This window comes from Neolamprologus brichardi, chromosome 9 (genome assembly GCF_056152115.1).
Source record: "Neolamprologus brichardi isolate AB-2024 chromosome 9, ASM5615211v1, whole genome shotgun sequence".
NCBI lineage: Eukaryota > Metazoa > Chordata > Actinopteri > Cichliformes > Cichlidae > Neolamprologus > Neolamprologus brichardi.
The window spans coordinates 1625110-1640000 of record NC_142112.1 but is presented as its reverse complement, the minus strand read 5'-3'; the positions used below and the strand labels follow the sequence as shown (position 1 = coordinate 1640000).

The window sequence follows — 14891 nt, the reverse complement described above, 5'->3', positions numbered from 1 at the left end:
ATGCTCCACAGTGCTGAACGTGGCCCTGTCTGTGTTTACCTGCTCCAAATCCAAAGAGTCAGGTTTGCTAACATGTGCACAGTTGTTGTCATTTCATGTTTGTTTTGCACAGGAAAGAAGTGACATGTTAGTACATGAGGGCCGTCGGGCCAAAGTGGACATTGTTTCTTTCCTTTAAAGCTTCACCACTGTCAGGGTGCTGGTGATGTGTGCACGACCCAGTTACTCGTCTCTGCACGTGGTGCAGTGAAAGAGTTGGAGGTGCATGCTGGGATCAGCTGGAGGAAAGGGAAGCATGTCAGGCATTTGAAGTGAATGCAAAAGGTGACTGTAATTATTTTATTGTGCATCAGGAGGTGAAAACATCACACTTTGGGAAATGTTGATTAGGCCTGAAATGTTTCAAATGTTCCTTATTTATTCATGACCTCAAACTATCAGACTGGAGCTCGATGCAGCTTCACAGCAGTCCCAGTTCCTCATGTGTCCCCTGGGGAAGTCCCTGTTCTGGCCCACTTCAACACGCTGCATCATCAGCAGCCTGATGGTTTGGTTGATGGTTTTTGAGAAAGTCTGTGAAAAGCGGCTGAGGAAGGATAAAAATCCTGTTTCAGTTGTTTTTATTTATTCATATACGACACAATGAAATGTGTGTGTGAGTGTGTAATGTGTTATTATAAGGGCAGCGATGGAAGTCGAGTCGATAAATGGCCTGTATTTACTTTACTCGTCCCTAAGGACCCCAAAGTGCTTTACACACACACTCACACACTGGTGATGAAGCTACATCGTAGCCACAGCTGACAGAGGCGAGGCTGCCGGACACTGGCGCCACCGGGCCCTCTGACCACCACCAGTAGGCGGTAGGTGAAGTGTCTTGCCCAAGGACACAACGACCGAGACTGTGCGAGCCGGGGCTCGAACCGGCAACCTTCTGATTACAAGACGAGCTGCCTTTTTGCGCCACGATAAATGAATGAATGAAGTTAAATTAAAGGAAAAACAAGTGGAAGGTTAAAGTTCTCAGGGGTGGCGAGGTGGGCGTGGTCCCAGCACGGCAGCAGGATTTGTGGATCAGGAAGTTTATGATTCATTAGGGCAAAGCAAAAACAGAATCACCTAATCAAGTCAATCAAATGAAACTTTATGCTAACACTGATTACTGACGACAGTCATGAGGTCCAAACGGGGCTGCAGACTTCAGTCCTGGTGCGTGGCGTCGCTGTGTGGTCGCAGACACACGAGTCGTCTCTGCTCACATGAAACGGTTGTTTTCACTGTAGACGAGTTGTTTCTCCGGGTGGGCAGGACCATCACTCACATATCCGTCCACTTCCTTTCAGGTCTCCCACTGCTGGTCCAAAGAACAATCGCCAGAACTATCATCCTCCAGGAAAGCATTGGGAAGGGGCGTTTCGGTGAGGTGTGGCGCGGTAAATGGCGCGGCGAGGAGGTGGCTGTCAAGATTTTCTCTTCCCGAGAGGAGCGCTCCTGGTTCCGTGAGGCGGAGATCTACCAGACTGTGATGCTGAGGCACGAGAATATCCTGGGCTTCATCGCTGCTGACAACAAAGGTGAGTGAACGGTCCACAGCACGGGGTCATAGTTCAGAGCCAGGAGGACGCAGTGTCACACACATAAATGTGTCCATTTACCTTTAGTGAAGCAGCTCGACCAGGCAGCAGCCAGACAAACGTATTAGAAAGTGTGTAAAATCAAACACACCATCGACCTGCTGCACAGCAGCAAACACCATGCTGTGAGGCATCCTTAAGCAGGTGGTATATACAGAACAATTAGGTCCAACATTGGTGTTTGTACTTTTGCTGCCCCTGAGCAAGGCAGCGTCCCCACACGCTGCCCCCCGGGGGCTGATTGGTGCCCACTGCCTCCCTGAGTGGCTTAAATGCAGAGGATTCATTTCCTACAAGTCTAATAAAGTGTACATGTTATTATTATTATTATCAGAGCAAGTGGCATTTGTCAGGAAGTGTCCCCGTTAGCTGGGGAAGGCTTATTGTCGTCACCCTGCTGAGCAGGCAGTGCAATAACAACGAGTTTAAGGCTACGTTCACACTGCAGGCGAAAGCGCATCAAATCCGACTTCTTTGACCCTGTGCGACTCGTATCCCATCATGCTACGACAGTGTCAACAGCACAAATCCGATCTGGGTCACTTTCGTATGTGGTGCTGAATCTGATACATATCTGATGTTTCAGAAAGCTGCTGTTTGATGATCATGTCGCATTAAATCCGTCTTTTACGTCACTGACACAAGACAGACACTAATTATCAGCGCTGGAGAAGACATCGTGAACGCTTCCTGTCCATCCAGTGAAACTGTTGTGAAGACAACGTTGGAGAAACGTGAACATTTTATTTGTTCTGTATAATCTGCAGATTCTGACAGAAACTATCCTTTGAAGCAGCGCTCCTCTAAAACAGCAATAAGGATCATTATTAGGTTATTTACATTATTATGTAAATAACAAAATAACTTAAAGCAAAAATTGGGAAACGTGAAGTCTGAAGTCTTTATATTAAGGTCATCAGTCAAACAATACTGTTGGTCTGGGTCTAAACAGAGCACGTTGTGTGTGACGTCTTCTTTTGCGCCGCTTTGAGCGTTCACACTAGAGCGCGTTTGCTGTCACATTTTATTTGTCGTGTGAACGAGCAGACAAAAAAATCTGATCTGATCACAAAATCAGAATTGAGCATCAAGACCTGCAGAGTGAACGTAGCCTTAATGTCAGGTTTGAATTGGTCACGTCTGTATATTGTAAGCTAAAGACCGACAACTATACAGAGAAAACAGCTGTGAGCAGCACTTTGGTGACAGTGGGGAGGAAAAACTCCCTTTAACAGGAAGAAACCTCCAGGCTCAGGAGGGGCGGGGCCATCTGGGGGGAGCGGTTACAGGAAGGACGCGCCGAGGTTAATAATCACTGATTCTTGGTGAAGCTTGAGAGTGAATGCAGATGTAGAAAGCTGGAGGTGATTACTGTAATGGATGTGAGTCGTTTTCTTTCTGCTCCTCATCACTGTGAGACACAAAGGTCAGGGTGCGTGTCACACACGTCACTGTGTCAGTGTGATAACGATCCACGTTTCTGTGCCCGGCGTGTAGATAACGGGACGTGGACTCAGCTGTGGCTGGTGTCGGACTACCACGAGCACGGATCGCTGTTCGACTACCTGAACCGCTACACGGTCACCGTGGAGGGCATGATCAAACTGTCTCTGTCGACAGCCAGCGGCCTCGCCCACCTTCACATGGAGATTGTTGGCACGCAAGGTGAGAAGCTCACACCTGTACGTATCCAAGGTGAATGTTTGAATAGTGAACACGACAAACACACGAGCGAGTGTGGAGACACGCTCAGAGGAGGCGTGACAAAAACCAGCAGCTCACATGAGGCGACTGAATCAGCCGGAGTAAACATGGAGTCTGCCAGCTTGAGCGTGCAGATAGAGGCAGGCTGGAGGACATCAGTCTGCTCCTCTCATGTCCCCTGAAGTACATCAAAGACCGTGGGGGCAGCTCTTACAGGGCCCAGGCCTGCGTAATGAAACACATCTCAGTGTAGTTAGTGTGATCATGGACCAGGGTGATACTGAGAGGATGTGCAGGGATGCCCACTGTGGGCAGGCCTCCTGAATAAGGAGCCTAAAGGGGTTTTAATTATAGCCCAGTTATACCAGATGAGCAGGACGAGCTGAAATCTGATTGGCTGCTGCAGAACAATAGGTTTGACCTGACAGCACTTCATCACATGTTCATAAAAGGCCCAGTGTACTTCACTAAATATAATACATGCATTAAAATATCACGTTAGGGATGAACAGATGAAACATTTACTGTAAGGTCATGTAACCGTGGGTCTTGGTCAGTTGTGGGCGTGTCCTGACTGTAGCTCTGCGTGTGCAGGAAAGCCAGCGATCGCCCACAGAGACCTGAAGTCCAAGAACATCCTGGTGAAGAAGAACGGCACGTGCTGCATCGCCGACCTGGGTCTGGCTGTGCGGCACGACTCGGCCACCGACACCATCGACATCGCTCCAAACCACAGAGTAGGGACCAAAAGGTAACCTTTGACCTTTCACTCGACACCTGTAACACGTTAGTAACGCAAGAAGATGATGGTTGCAAAATTTTTCTACTCGTGTGTGTTTTTATAAAACCAGTATCTCTTCTTCATCTCCTGCACTGGTGTCATGAAGCTGCTGTTTGTGTCTAGTACATTACTGCCATCTTGTGGCCACTCAGAGCACTGTGGGTAGTCCCTGTGGGTAGTCCCTGTGGGTAACAGTCTCAGTGGGGTGTTTGGTTGTGTTTGGACCGCTGCTCACCCGTCGTGTCCTCAGGTATATGGCTCCAGAGGTTCTGGACGACTCCATAAACATGAAGCACTTTGAGTCCTTCAAACGCGCTGACATCTACGCCATGGGCCTCGTCTTCTGGGAGATCGCCAGTCGCTGCTCCATGGGAGGTGAGGGTCAAAGTTCATTAGGTGGCAGCAACAAACTGACTGGAGCTCGTTTTTGCAGTATTAAAAGCTCGACGGGAGTTTTCAGCGTCTGTTTTTCTGTCAGGCATCCACGAGGACTACCAGCTGCCCTACTACGACCTGGTCCAGTCAGATCCATCAGTGGAGGAGATGAGGAGGGTGGTCTGTGAGCAGAAGCTTCGGCCCAACATCCCCAACCGCTGGCAGAGCTGTGAGGTAGGACGAGATCGTTATCACCCACATCATCCACACCAAGACCAGTGGGCCCAGTTCATCCAGTGTTACCATGTTGTCATCATCCAGTACGACGATGACCTGAAGAGTACTTTAATGCAACTACAGTACTGTGAACAAGTGTTCTTGTGTTTTGCTTATTCATCAAAGACACACGTTTAATATTTTAACGTCACACAAAGATAAGTAAAGTGAGAGCAGTTTGAACTATAAGAGAACAAAGCTACTGTGTGAACAGGTCTACGCTTCTGTCAGCCACAGAAACTCATCGACTCTACCTTCACCATCACATGTTTGTTTATTTTGAACATGTAATATTGTGCAAAGCTTCCAACAAGTCCAACTTCCTCTCAGATCCTGGTAGAATATGTTCCAAATACTGAGGGATCATCCGGTTGTTGTTGGCAAACGTGAGAGCAGCCTCGGTGTTGTCTGAGGAGCTCGTCTGGACGTTTCATCTGAGAAGCTTCTTCAGTTCCCAGATTTAAGCTCAGTGGGAGTGTCCCCCCAAGAGGTCCGTGGGCCCCCTATTGATCCTCTAATCACATGAGCCGAGGTGTGAAAACCGGTGTGGGTCACAATCAGCCAGGGTTTTGGGTGAACCGCCGTGAGACCTGGCCCCACCCTATCATGTGATCTCCTGAGGTCAGATGGCCCAGGATGTGAGTGGGCGTCAAGGTTATTATCGTTAACGAAAACTAACGAAATAACGAAAACTAGAAGTGAAAAAACATTTTCGTTAACGGAAATAAAAATAAAAACAAAAAAAGGAAAACTAACTAAAACTATAATGAGTGTTCACAAAACTAACTAAAATTAACTGAATTTATAGCAAAAATGTGTTTAGTTTTCATTGATGTGTGCGTGTCATACAAGAGTCAAGGGTGAAAATGAAGTTTAGTTTACAGATTTTTTTCTTGCTGTGTCTCATTATGCCAGCAGGTGGCAGCACGTTAGTCGAGTCGTCTGTGTCGCTGCTCCGTCCACGCGCAGAATCATGTCAGGAAAAGTCGGGAGCCAGAGTCCAATTTGGGATTACTTTGAATATGACTGTGTTTTGGATAAAGCAAGTGTCTTGTAGTGGAAACAGACAAATTATGAGGGACATTTCTAAAGGGAAAAAAATCCCACAAACCTTAAAGTGCACTTGAAAAGCTCACACAAGAAGGCTAACCTAGCTTAGCTTGAGAAGGTAAGGGAGCACACTCAACCCTCATCCCCAGAAAACAGAAGCTAACCCCAGGCAAGGCAGCGTGATGCATCCCGAGACAACAGGACGGGGATATCTACACAACTGTGTGAGTCAATTACCTTCAAAAAGTTTATCAATTCACTTGAACCAAAATTACGAACACCCGGTGCTGCGAGAGTTAATAGTCTCATTGGGGCCAAGATATACATTTTATAGTTGCCTGGTATCAATGGTTGTTCATCTGCCTTTATTTATTTATTTAAAGAACCCATAGGTGGGAATGTGAGTTGTCTGTCTCTGCGTGTTAGCCCTGCGACAGACAGGCGACCTGTCCAGGGTGCAGTATGGTAGCTGGAATAGCAACATACCCAAGGATGAGCAGAATGACTGATATGATGAAACTGGGATTTTGTTACACTTAATTATTGCAAACACGACTAAAACTATAACTGAAACTAATCAAAACTAAACTGAAACTAAGGATTTTCAAAAAAATAAAAACTAAACTAAACTAGCAAACAATTGTTAAAAACTAATTAAAACTGATATAAAATTGAAAATCTGAAGTCAAAACTAAATAAAAATAAAAACTAATGAAAATTGCAAAACTATTAAAACCCTGGTGGGCGTTAAGGCGTCTCAAAACTGGATTATAGATGGCAGACAGTTGGTGTGGTAAGCCCCGCCCTTTGTTCAAAGATGGTCGCTCGTCTTTTAAACCAGTTCCTCTAAGAACTGAAGAAGCTTCTCGGATGAAACGAGGAAACCAGTCCAGATGCTTTTGTTTCCAAGCTCCTTAGACTACGATGAGCTGGATGACTGACAACCTTCACGCAGGCTTTTGTGTTCTTTTGGTCGTCTGCCACGTTTTCTCCTTATTGTTATGATCTTTATATCAGCTCTGTTCTCCTTCACCCATTCACATACACCTTCATGCTCTGATGGATGTGTCTGAGAGCAGCATTAGCATCTTCCCAACCTTCCTCTGACTCTGGAAAACACTCTGGTCATAAATCAAATCCTGGTAAAGCTTGTCCCGGGTTGTCGCCGTCCTCCCTCCCATCCACAGCGACCCAGACTGTGACACAATCAAGAGTCTGTATAGATGTACGCTGAACCTGCTCAATGTTTTCAAACAAACTCTTGTCGTTGGGCAGATTTCACAGTATTTCTGACTGTGGGAGTCACAGTGCAAACTGTGCACCTCCACATGCTGAGAAAATAATTATTAATTATCAGGAGCTGATATGAATGCAGCAGCTGGGAGGGGTGCATGGTTGCAGGAGCAGACGACCCTGAAGGAGGGATCAGTAGGTACTTCCACCATGGAAGTGATGGGAACAGCTGAATCAATGAGTTGGATGTGTGAGGGACTGTGTGCGTCGAGGTGAACGTATCAGGTGGAGTTTCCAGCAGAGTGCATGCAAAGGTGAGCCTGACAGAAGAGTCTGCTGGGAAGTTTCTGATTTACTGAGGGAAGGAAAAGACATTTCACAGACTGGCTCAGGCAGCCACAGAAAGCTGCAGTGTTGAGCAAACGGGGAGTAGTTTCAGCTGTTACGACGCCATGGCTAACACAGCTATCCACACTTACATTCACACCTGTGGGCGACTTAGAGCCACTAGTGTCAGAGTCAGAGGAACGTTATTAACCCCAGAGGGAAGCTGGGTAACCCCAGCAGCTCCATGTGTTTGGAGGAATAGCTTTGGGACATGAAGGTGACAGTGAAGTGCGATCTCTGTAGAAGAACAAAAAGCATCGTTGTTTGAACGTGGCGCCCTGCAAGTATGCAGGCTGCACACGTATGTGTGCGTTGATGAGGCTGATTGTGTGCTCTTCCTCCTGCAGGCCTTACGGGTGATGGCAAAGATCATGAGGGAGTGCTGGTACGCCAACGGCGCCGCACGACTCACCGCTCTGCGAATCAAGAAAACGCTGTCTCAGCTCAGCCAGCAGGAGGGCATCAAGATGTAGAAACAACTACCACACACACACAGACAGACACACACACGCACACACACACACACACACACACACACACACACACACACACACACACACAGACAGACACACACACACACACACACACACACACACATGACTTTCATCCATAGCATTATTATCTTTCTGATTCACCGATGCCCCTCCTGTTTGTCCTGAAGGGAAGTGATGCGTTTCCTGTCACCTCATGTCATTCATGGACGGACTGATCAGTACTTAAACTGAGAGTGTGTGTGGGCTAACACACACACATGAACGGCTGATTGGATGGATCAGATGAAGGAAGAAGCCTTCACTCATCGTTCTTCCTTTTTTCTTTCGTCGTATGAAGTGTACCCGTGCCTCCATCGTCTTCTCCACAAACAGACTCACAGTCCCGAGCTCGTCGGGGTGAAAGGCTGGACGCCTCACAGCCCCACATCTGTACATCAACATTGCTCTACGCTTCAGTTCAAGAATCATTTAACAATAAGACTTTTCTGTGGAACAGCTGTTAACATGTTCGCTCACACACCCAGCCCACAGTGCTGTGCAAAAGTTTTGAGCCTCTCTGTTTCCCTTAGAACACGAGAAACGTGTGCAGCGCTGTGACACACAGACACTGAAACTCTAATTCTAATAGGCTTAAAGGCAGGAAGTTGATATTCGGCCAATCAGAATGAAGACTAACAGCTGTGGCTGATGGACGGTCAGTGTTGTGCTCTTTCCCTACACAGTGACCATCAGACCTGCTGCCACTGATTCTTCAGCTGCCTCCTCGTGTAGTTTGGCGTCCCTCAGCTTCGTCTCTCGCTTTATGTAAGAACGGATCTTTAACTCCATTTCTGACCACTGGCCAACCATAGATGTAGCAGCAGCAGAGCCAGAAGGATCTCGTCAGAGTTCTTCTTAAAGAAATGACTCCAATAACAATCGTCTGCTGTAGATCGTAACCCTGCCAGTGTGTGCTGTGTCCTGGTTTCCTCACGCTGTTAAGGACACCACACACGAATCACCTTCTTAGTGCAGAAATATTCTTCACGCCTCTTTGAATTTGTGACTCTATTGAACACCAGAGTGTTTCATAAAAACCAAGTGCCTAAAGAAATGACGTAACCTTCGTTTAAAGGATCGTTGTTAAGGTGCCTGTTGTGCACAGAGACGGTTCATCCTTTGAGTTACGTTTTAATGCATGAAGGATTCACGCCGGTGTTTAGTGGCCCAACGAACAAACGAACACACAAACGAACGAACACACAAACGAACGAACACACAAACGAACGAACACACAAACGAACGAACACACAAACGAACAAACAAACACACAAACAAACACACAAACAAACACACAAACAAACACACAAACAAACACACAAACGAACACACAAACGAACGAACACACAAACGAACGAACACACAAACGAACGAACACACAAACGAACAAACACACAAACAAACAAACACACAAACAAACACACAAACAAACAAACAAACACACAAACAAACAAACACACAAACAAACACACAAACAAACACACAAACAAACACACAAACAAACACACAAACAAACAAACAAACACACAAACAAACAAACAAACACACAAACAAACACACAAACAAACACACAAACAAACAAACACACAAACAAACACACAAACAAACACACAAACAAACACACAAACAAACAAACAAACACACAAACAAACACACAAACAAACACACAAACAAACGAACGAACAAACGAACGAACACACAAACGAACGAACACACGAACGAACACACAAACAAACAAACGAACGAACACACGAACGAACACACAAACAAACAAACGAACGAACACACAAACGAACGAACGAACACACAAACAAACGAACACACAAACAAACGAACGAACACACAAACAAACGAACACACAAACGAACGAACGAACACACAAACAAACAAACGAACACACAAACAAACAAACGAACACACAAACAAACAAACGAACACACAAACAAACAAACGAACACACAAACAAACAAACAAACAATGGTCACAGTGGATAAAAAGCCCACAGTGACCTTCAGAGAGCGGCTACACCGTAAAAGTCCACCCTAAACCGTGTAGTGGAGACTTTTGCACAGCACTGTACATACACATGAATGTATATCTGAATGTACCTTTGAACACGGGCCACATGCGTTTGGTTTGCAGCAGGTTTGGGGTCACAGTGAGGACAGCATTGACAGGAACTCTCATTTGTAGCTTGTACAGATTTCTCTACGTAGACGCTGCATTGGAGACGTGCGTCATATCCAGCCGCCATGTTGCTCAGCAGCTCAGACTGTCATTTAAAAAGATTTGAATGAAAAACCAGAACTACAGAACATGCTGCACCAGGGAATATTTTACTGCTATTAGCAGGATGTCACAATCAACATGTTAATTAATGTAAAATATCTCAGCAGAGAACTTCACAACGCCTGTGCACCACTGTATTATTTACCTTAATAACAGGAGTATTATTGTTACTATGAATAAAACAAACTGTGGCTTCCTGAACAACACGGCAGCTGTAATGACGCATGGCTGCTGTGGGCGGCTCTGTGGAGGCGAGTGGGCGCTGCCAGCAGAAGCAGTGTCTGCCACGAGCATTCCCGTTTTCCCCGGCCCGGAGCAGAACTCCACGCGGAGCGCATAGATGCTCCCACAGCGTGCTGCTCTTGTGTTACAGTAGCTCTGGGGACTGACCCGGCTCGTCGACCCGCTCTCTGATTTATGCATCACCTTTATACTTTCTGCTGTTCGAGCTGCTCCGCCCATTCAGCGCGGACGTGGCGAAGTCATTCATTCTGGCAAACATGCTGCAACATATGCAATATACAGTAGATAAATGTGTCTATTTTCTATACTGTGCTCTGCTAAACCACAAACGGCGAGAACAACAACCAACAGCTGCCACCATGCCTTCAAGCCAGTCGTTACTGGAAAGTGCTTCAAAGCCACCGTGTCCTGCGTTGGCTGTCGTGGGTTTTTGCGGATGCAGCTTTGTGTGCGTCACAGGAGGCTTGGCAGAGACCCCACTGAGCAGCAAGCTCATCCTATGCATACCCGTGATACAGGGAGGATAGGAAGAGGAGACGCACACCGGACGCCGCTGCGCCCACGGCCCAACCGACACGCCGGTGCCATACCATCAGACCTCCCCTGGAACACCTCGCCACCTCAACGAGAACTTCTCATACAGCTCATCCTCTAAAGCTCCGCACCGTAGACTGTTTGCTCAAACATAAAGACTCGTAAGCATTAACGACGTTGCTCTCTAAATGTAAACTCTGATTCTCCGATGTTCTGTTTCTGTGACACCGCCGCATGAATCAAACGATGGACGTTCTTTCTCTGTAGGATATTTAACAAAAAAGCAGTGAGGTGCATTCATTTAAATATAGCAAATGCATATTTACTAAGCCATAGGTTTTTCAGGTTGCATATTATTATTATGATTTTCTTTTTTGTCTTTTCTACTAGAATGTACATTTACAAAAACGTGAGATGATCAAAATCAAACCGACAATTTTGTCATTTCAGCTTAGCAAGCCTTAAGGGACCAACACGCGAGAGTCGGGATATGCTCTTCATTTTTTTTTTTAAAAGTCGATAAATCTATTATACACATATATAATGAATACTTTGATGGAGTAAGTGTCATTCTTCTATGTAAAGGATATATAGATGTATATATCGCACCTGACGTTCCAGGTGTGTTCGTCCTGTTGCCAAATCGCCATCAAACACAGGTCACGAGTGCAGAACTGGGCACTTTGACTGGGACGTCTGCCACACCGTGATTTGCACAAAGACACCACAGAGTCTGTTTGTTGTTCAGCAATAAGTGCACTTCTGTACTGCTGTGGTGTTTATCTGTAAGTCGGCTGTCAGCGACTCAGTCTGTCTTCGTCGTTTCTTTTCCTTTTATCCATTTATGACGTATCGTTGTGCTGCTGCTTAATTGGCCAGCTCGCTTTCCAGGTCGAGGCGAGAGCTGCCGTTGGATGTGAATATCCATCTGTTGCCTGAATCGTTGTGTGCTGTGTTGCTCTAACAACACCTCTGCTTCGCTGTGCTGATCGTTAACATGGAATAACACGGAGGTCCGTTTATTATTTTAAGGAAGGGGTGGTGAGGTTAAAAACTGCATCACTGAAAAGCCGTCGTTATGGGACCTTTGGTGGAGATTCAGTTGGCTCTGAAATCCTCAGTGTACACAACATTTTCAGGTAAAATCAAGACAAAAAGCTCCAGTTGAAGCTAAATATAATTTCACCAGCTTCTAAAGCTTCTGCTGGCTTTTTACAGCTCTGCCTCTGTCATCATAGAGACATAAGACAAAAAGATTGGCCCCTGCCGTAGATGTTAAGCCTCTAACTATCTGCTGGAGTAAAAACAAAACGAGGTGACAGGCTGGTTAAATGTTGCATGTGTGGGAAAGTTGTTGTCGAGGAGGTTAGCTGTTTACGTTCCAGGGTGTAGGTTGGAGGTTTGCTGGTCGAGGAACCTTCTAAGAGATTACATCCCTTTAAGCTCTGCACTGGTGGGCCTTTAGGTTGGACTGGGAGCCATCCACAACAAAAGCTCAATGAACAGCTCTCCTTATGCCTTTAATAGGTCAATCTTCATTTTGTCTTAAAGTCACCAGCAGCCTTCTACCTTCTCTTTTCCAACCCCAACATAAGTATAACGATGTTTACCCAGCGTTTGTCTCTCTTGAACTGAACGACTTCGGTCTGTTGAGTCTGTCTTGGCTTTTTTGTCTTGTTCCACGTTCTCTAACTGATCCAACAACGGCCACGCTGCACTGCAGCGGTTTCAGTGGCTTAACAGCTCTGTACCGAGTAGACCAACCCACACTCACCCCTGCTTGTTTTTCTGTTCATTTCTTTGTGAACTAACACGTTAAGGCTGGAGTAGGAGTCAAAGCATTCGGCTTGACGCAGTGATTGGGGGGAAAGAGCTCGCACTTGATGACAGTGCCTCCTCTGGTCTCTTAAGGCAGTGCAGAAGATGATCTCAGTGAAGGTGAAAATCTAGGCACTAAATTCTTTCATCAATACTAAAGTGGGCATGTTTATCAGATTACGTTGGTTGGACCAGACACGTTCCATCAGACACTTCACTTCAAATATACTTGTACATTAAGAAAAGTTGTGTATTTGAGTTTCACGGTGGGCATTTTAATGCATGGTTTAACTCTGATGTCCAGTGGCTACCTTTGGGAAGTTGTTGGGTTTCTCCTTTTAATGTTTCTAGGCTTGACCTGAAGGATCATCTTACTGCTGTGATGATCACACTATGCCCATAAGCTGTCCTGGTGTTTGGTCATGAAACTTGGATTTTTAAATATTTGTAACTTCTTTTTATCCATCTGTTCCCTTTTACTAACCTTATCAGGGCTGGGTAACGTATCCCAGCTACCATAGGGCGAGAGTCGAGGTGCAGGTCACCTGTGGGCAATTTAGATTCACCAATGAACCCCATTAAATACATGACACTGGAATGTGCTTGCTTGAAGAAGAATGAGTTTAAAACGGTAGAATTTGGAAACAACCACAGGTGCAGTCAAACGCTCTTCAGTATTCTCCTTATAGGAACACTTTGAATGGTGTGCAGAACCCATTTAGTTTGCAGAGGCTCGCTTAATGACAAACAATTCTGCACCAAGAGAGTTTTATACAATTCATTTGGTCCTCGGTGCTAGCGTCTGAGGATTCTTAGACACGAGCAGCTCCTTCTGGAGACTAAAAAGGGGCTTTTTCGTTGCCTAACACCAGTCACAAAACTCATGAGATCTCCCAGTTGATTTTAGGTGACCATCTGAAACCTCCGTGACCGTTCTGAAATCGAAGGCGCTCTTGGTCGGTCACTGTCCTTATAGTTGTGCAACCATTGGTCCGTGTCCAACCATGTAGAGACTGGCTGTAGATCTGTTCATTTGTCCCCGTACCCGAATCATCAAAGCGTCTTTGTGGTTGGCTGACCGTGAAAAGATGGCGTACAGTCGGCTCCATCAGCACTACAGCTGTTACGTGATCAATGCTTTTTGGCCCGTGGCCTTCATCGCGGTGATGTTTTCTGGAGTAAACCTGTAAGTCTTTTCCCTTTAACACAGTCTGACAGCAAAATGGGTCATCGCTGCTTTGGTCCTCATCACCATTAGCCTAGCTAAATATGGAGCTTTGTAAAGTGTGATTAACTCTGCAGAAGTGTCTGTTCTAACCCAACCATGGTCTTTATCAACATTATTGAACTATTTGTTGCCTAAAACTAACCAAAGAGCTGGAGGAGGTGGACCATGTCCCATCTTACACTGCTGCCCTGCAATCTGGCTAAATCCAACCAAAGTGTCAGTAAAAGTTAAAAAGCCCCAAAATAAGCTGAACAAAAGTCTGAATCGATGTTGGATGCCCAGTGTTAAAGTCCTGGCCACCACACCTCCAGCCTTCAGACTTTGTAGCTCTTTCTGTCTCAACGGGCACTTGACTTTAACACGATACGAAAGGACAAAACTAAAACTCAACTTTAGAGAATTTGCATCACATTGCTATGAGACTGTGTTTCCTTCATACTTTTAAGTAGGAAGTGTTTGTTCAGTTATTTGGATCACCAACCATAGCAAGGAAACCTTCTGTACCTCATTTTGGAGACTCGCGTTCTGCTTTCTCTCTTTGTAGCTCTTAGTTAAATGGGGAGAGGTGCGCTGTGACGTATAGCCATGCAATCTCAAACCTCCACCGGTCAGTAGCAGCGTGGCTCAGCTGTTTGGTGACCCATTAAAGCAGAAGCACCGTAGAATATGCAGCCTTTCCACGTTTTACTTCGTGTACACGTCAGGCCTGTTTTCCTGCTTTGTGCGGATTGATGGATGGCCACAACAGGGAGGTGTCGTGAACTATGCCAGCAGCTTCAAACCATGCACTGACAGCTACAGCTGCG

At 45.9% G+C, this 14891-nt stretch overlaps 1 protein-coding gene across 1 annotated transcript in view; it reads left to right on the top strand.

Moving 5' to 3' along the window:
- tgfbr1b (transforming growth factor, beta receptor 1 b) overlaps nt 1-9454 on the top strand; it is a 31392-nt gene extending 21938 nt beyond the window's left edge. The window contains exons 4-9 of the mRNA XM_006805168.3: nt 1344-1574; nt 3132-3299; nt 3933-4089; nt 4370-4494; nt 4598-4728; nt 7788-9454. Of these exons, the coding sequence (XP_006805231.3) occupies nt 1344-1574; nt 3132-3299; nt 3933-4089; nt 4370-4494; nt 4598-4728; nt 7788-7913 (938 nt within the window). The 3' untranslated portion in view covers nt 7914-9454. The remainder of the gene's footprint in view (nt 1-1343; nt 1575-3131; nt 3300-3932; nt 4090-4369; nt 4495-4597; nt 4729-7787) is intronic.
- The last annotated feature ends 5437 nt before the right edge of the window (nt 9455-14891 follow it).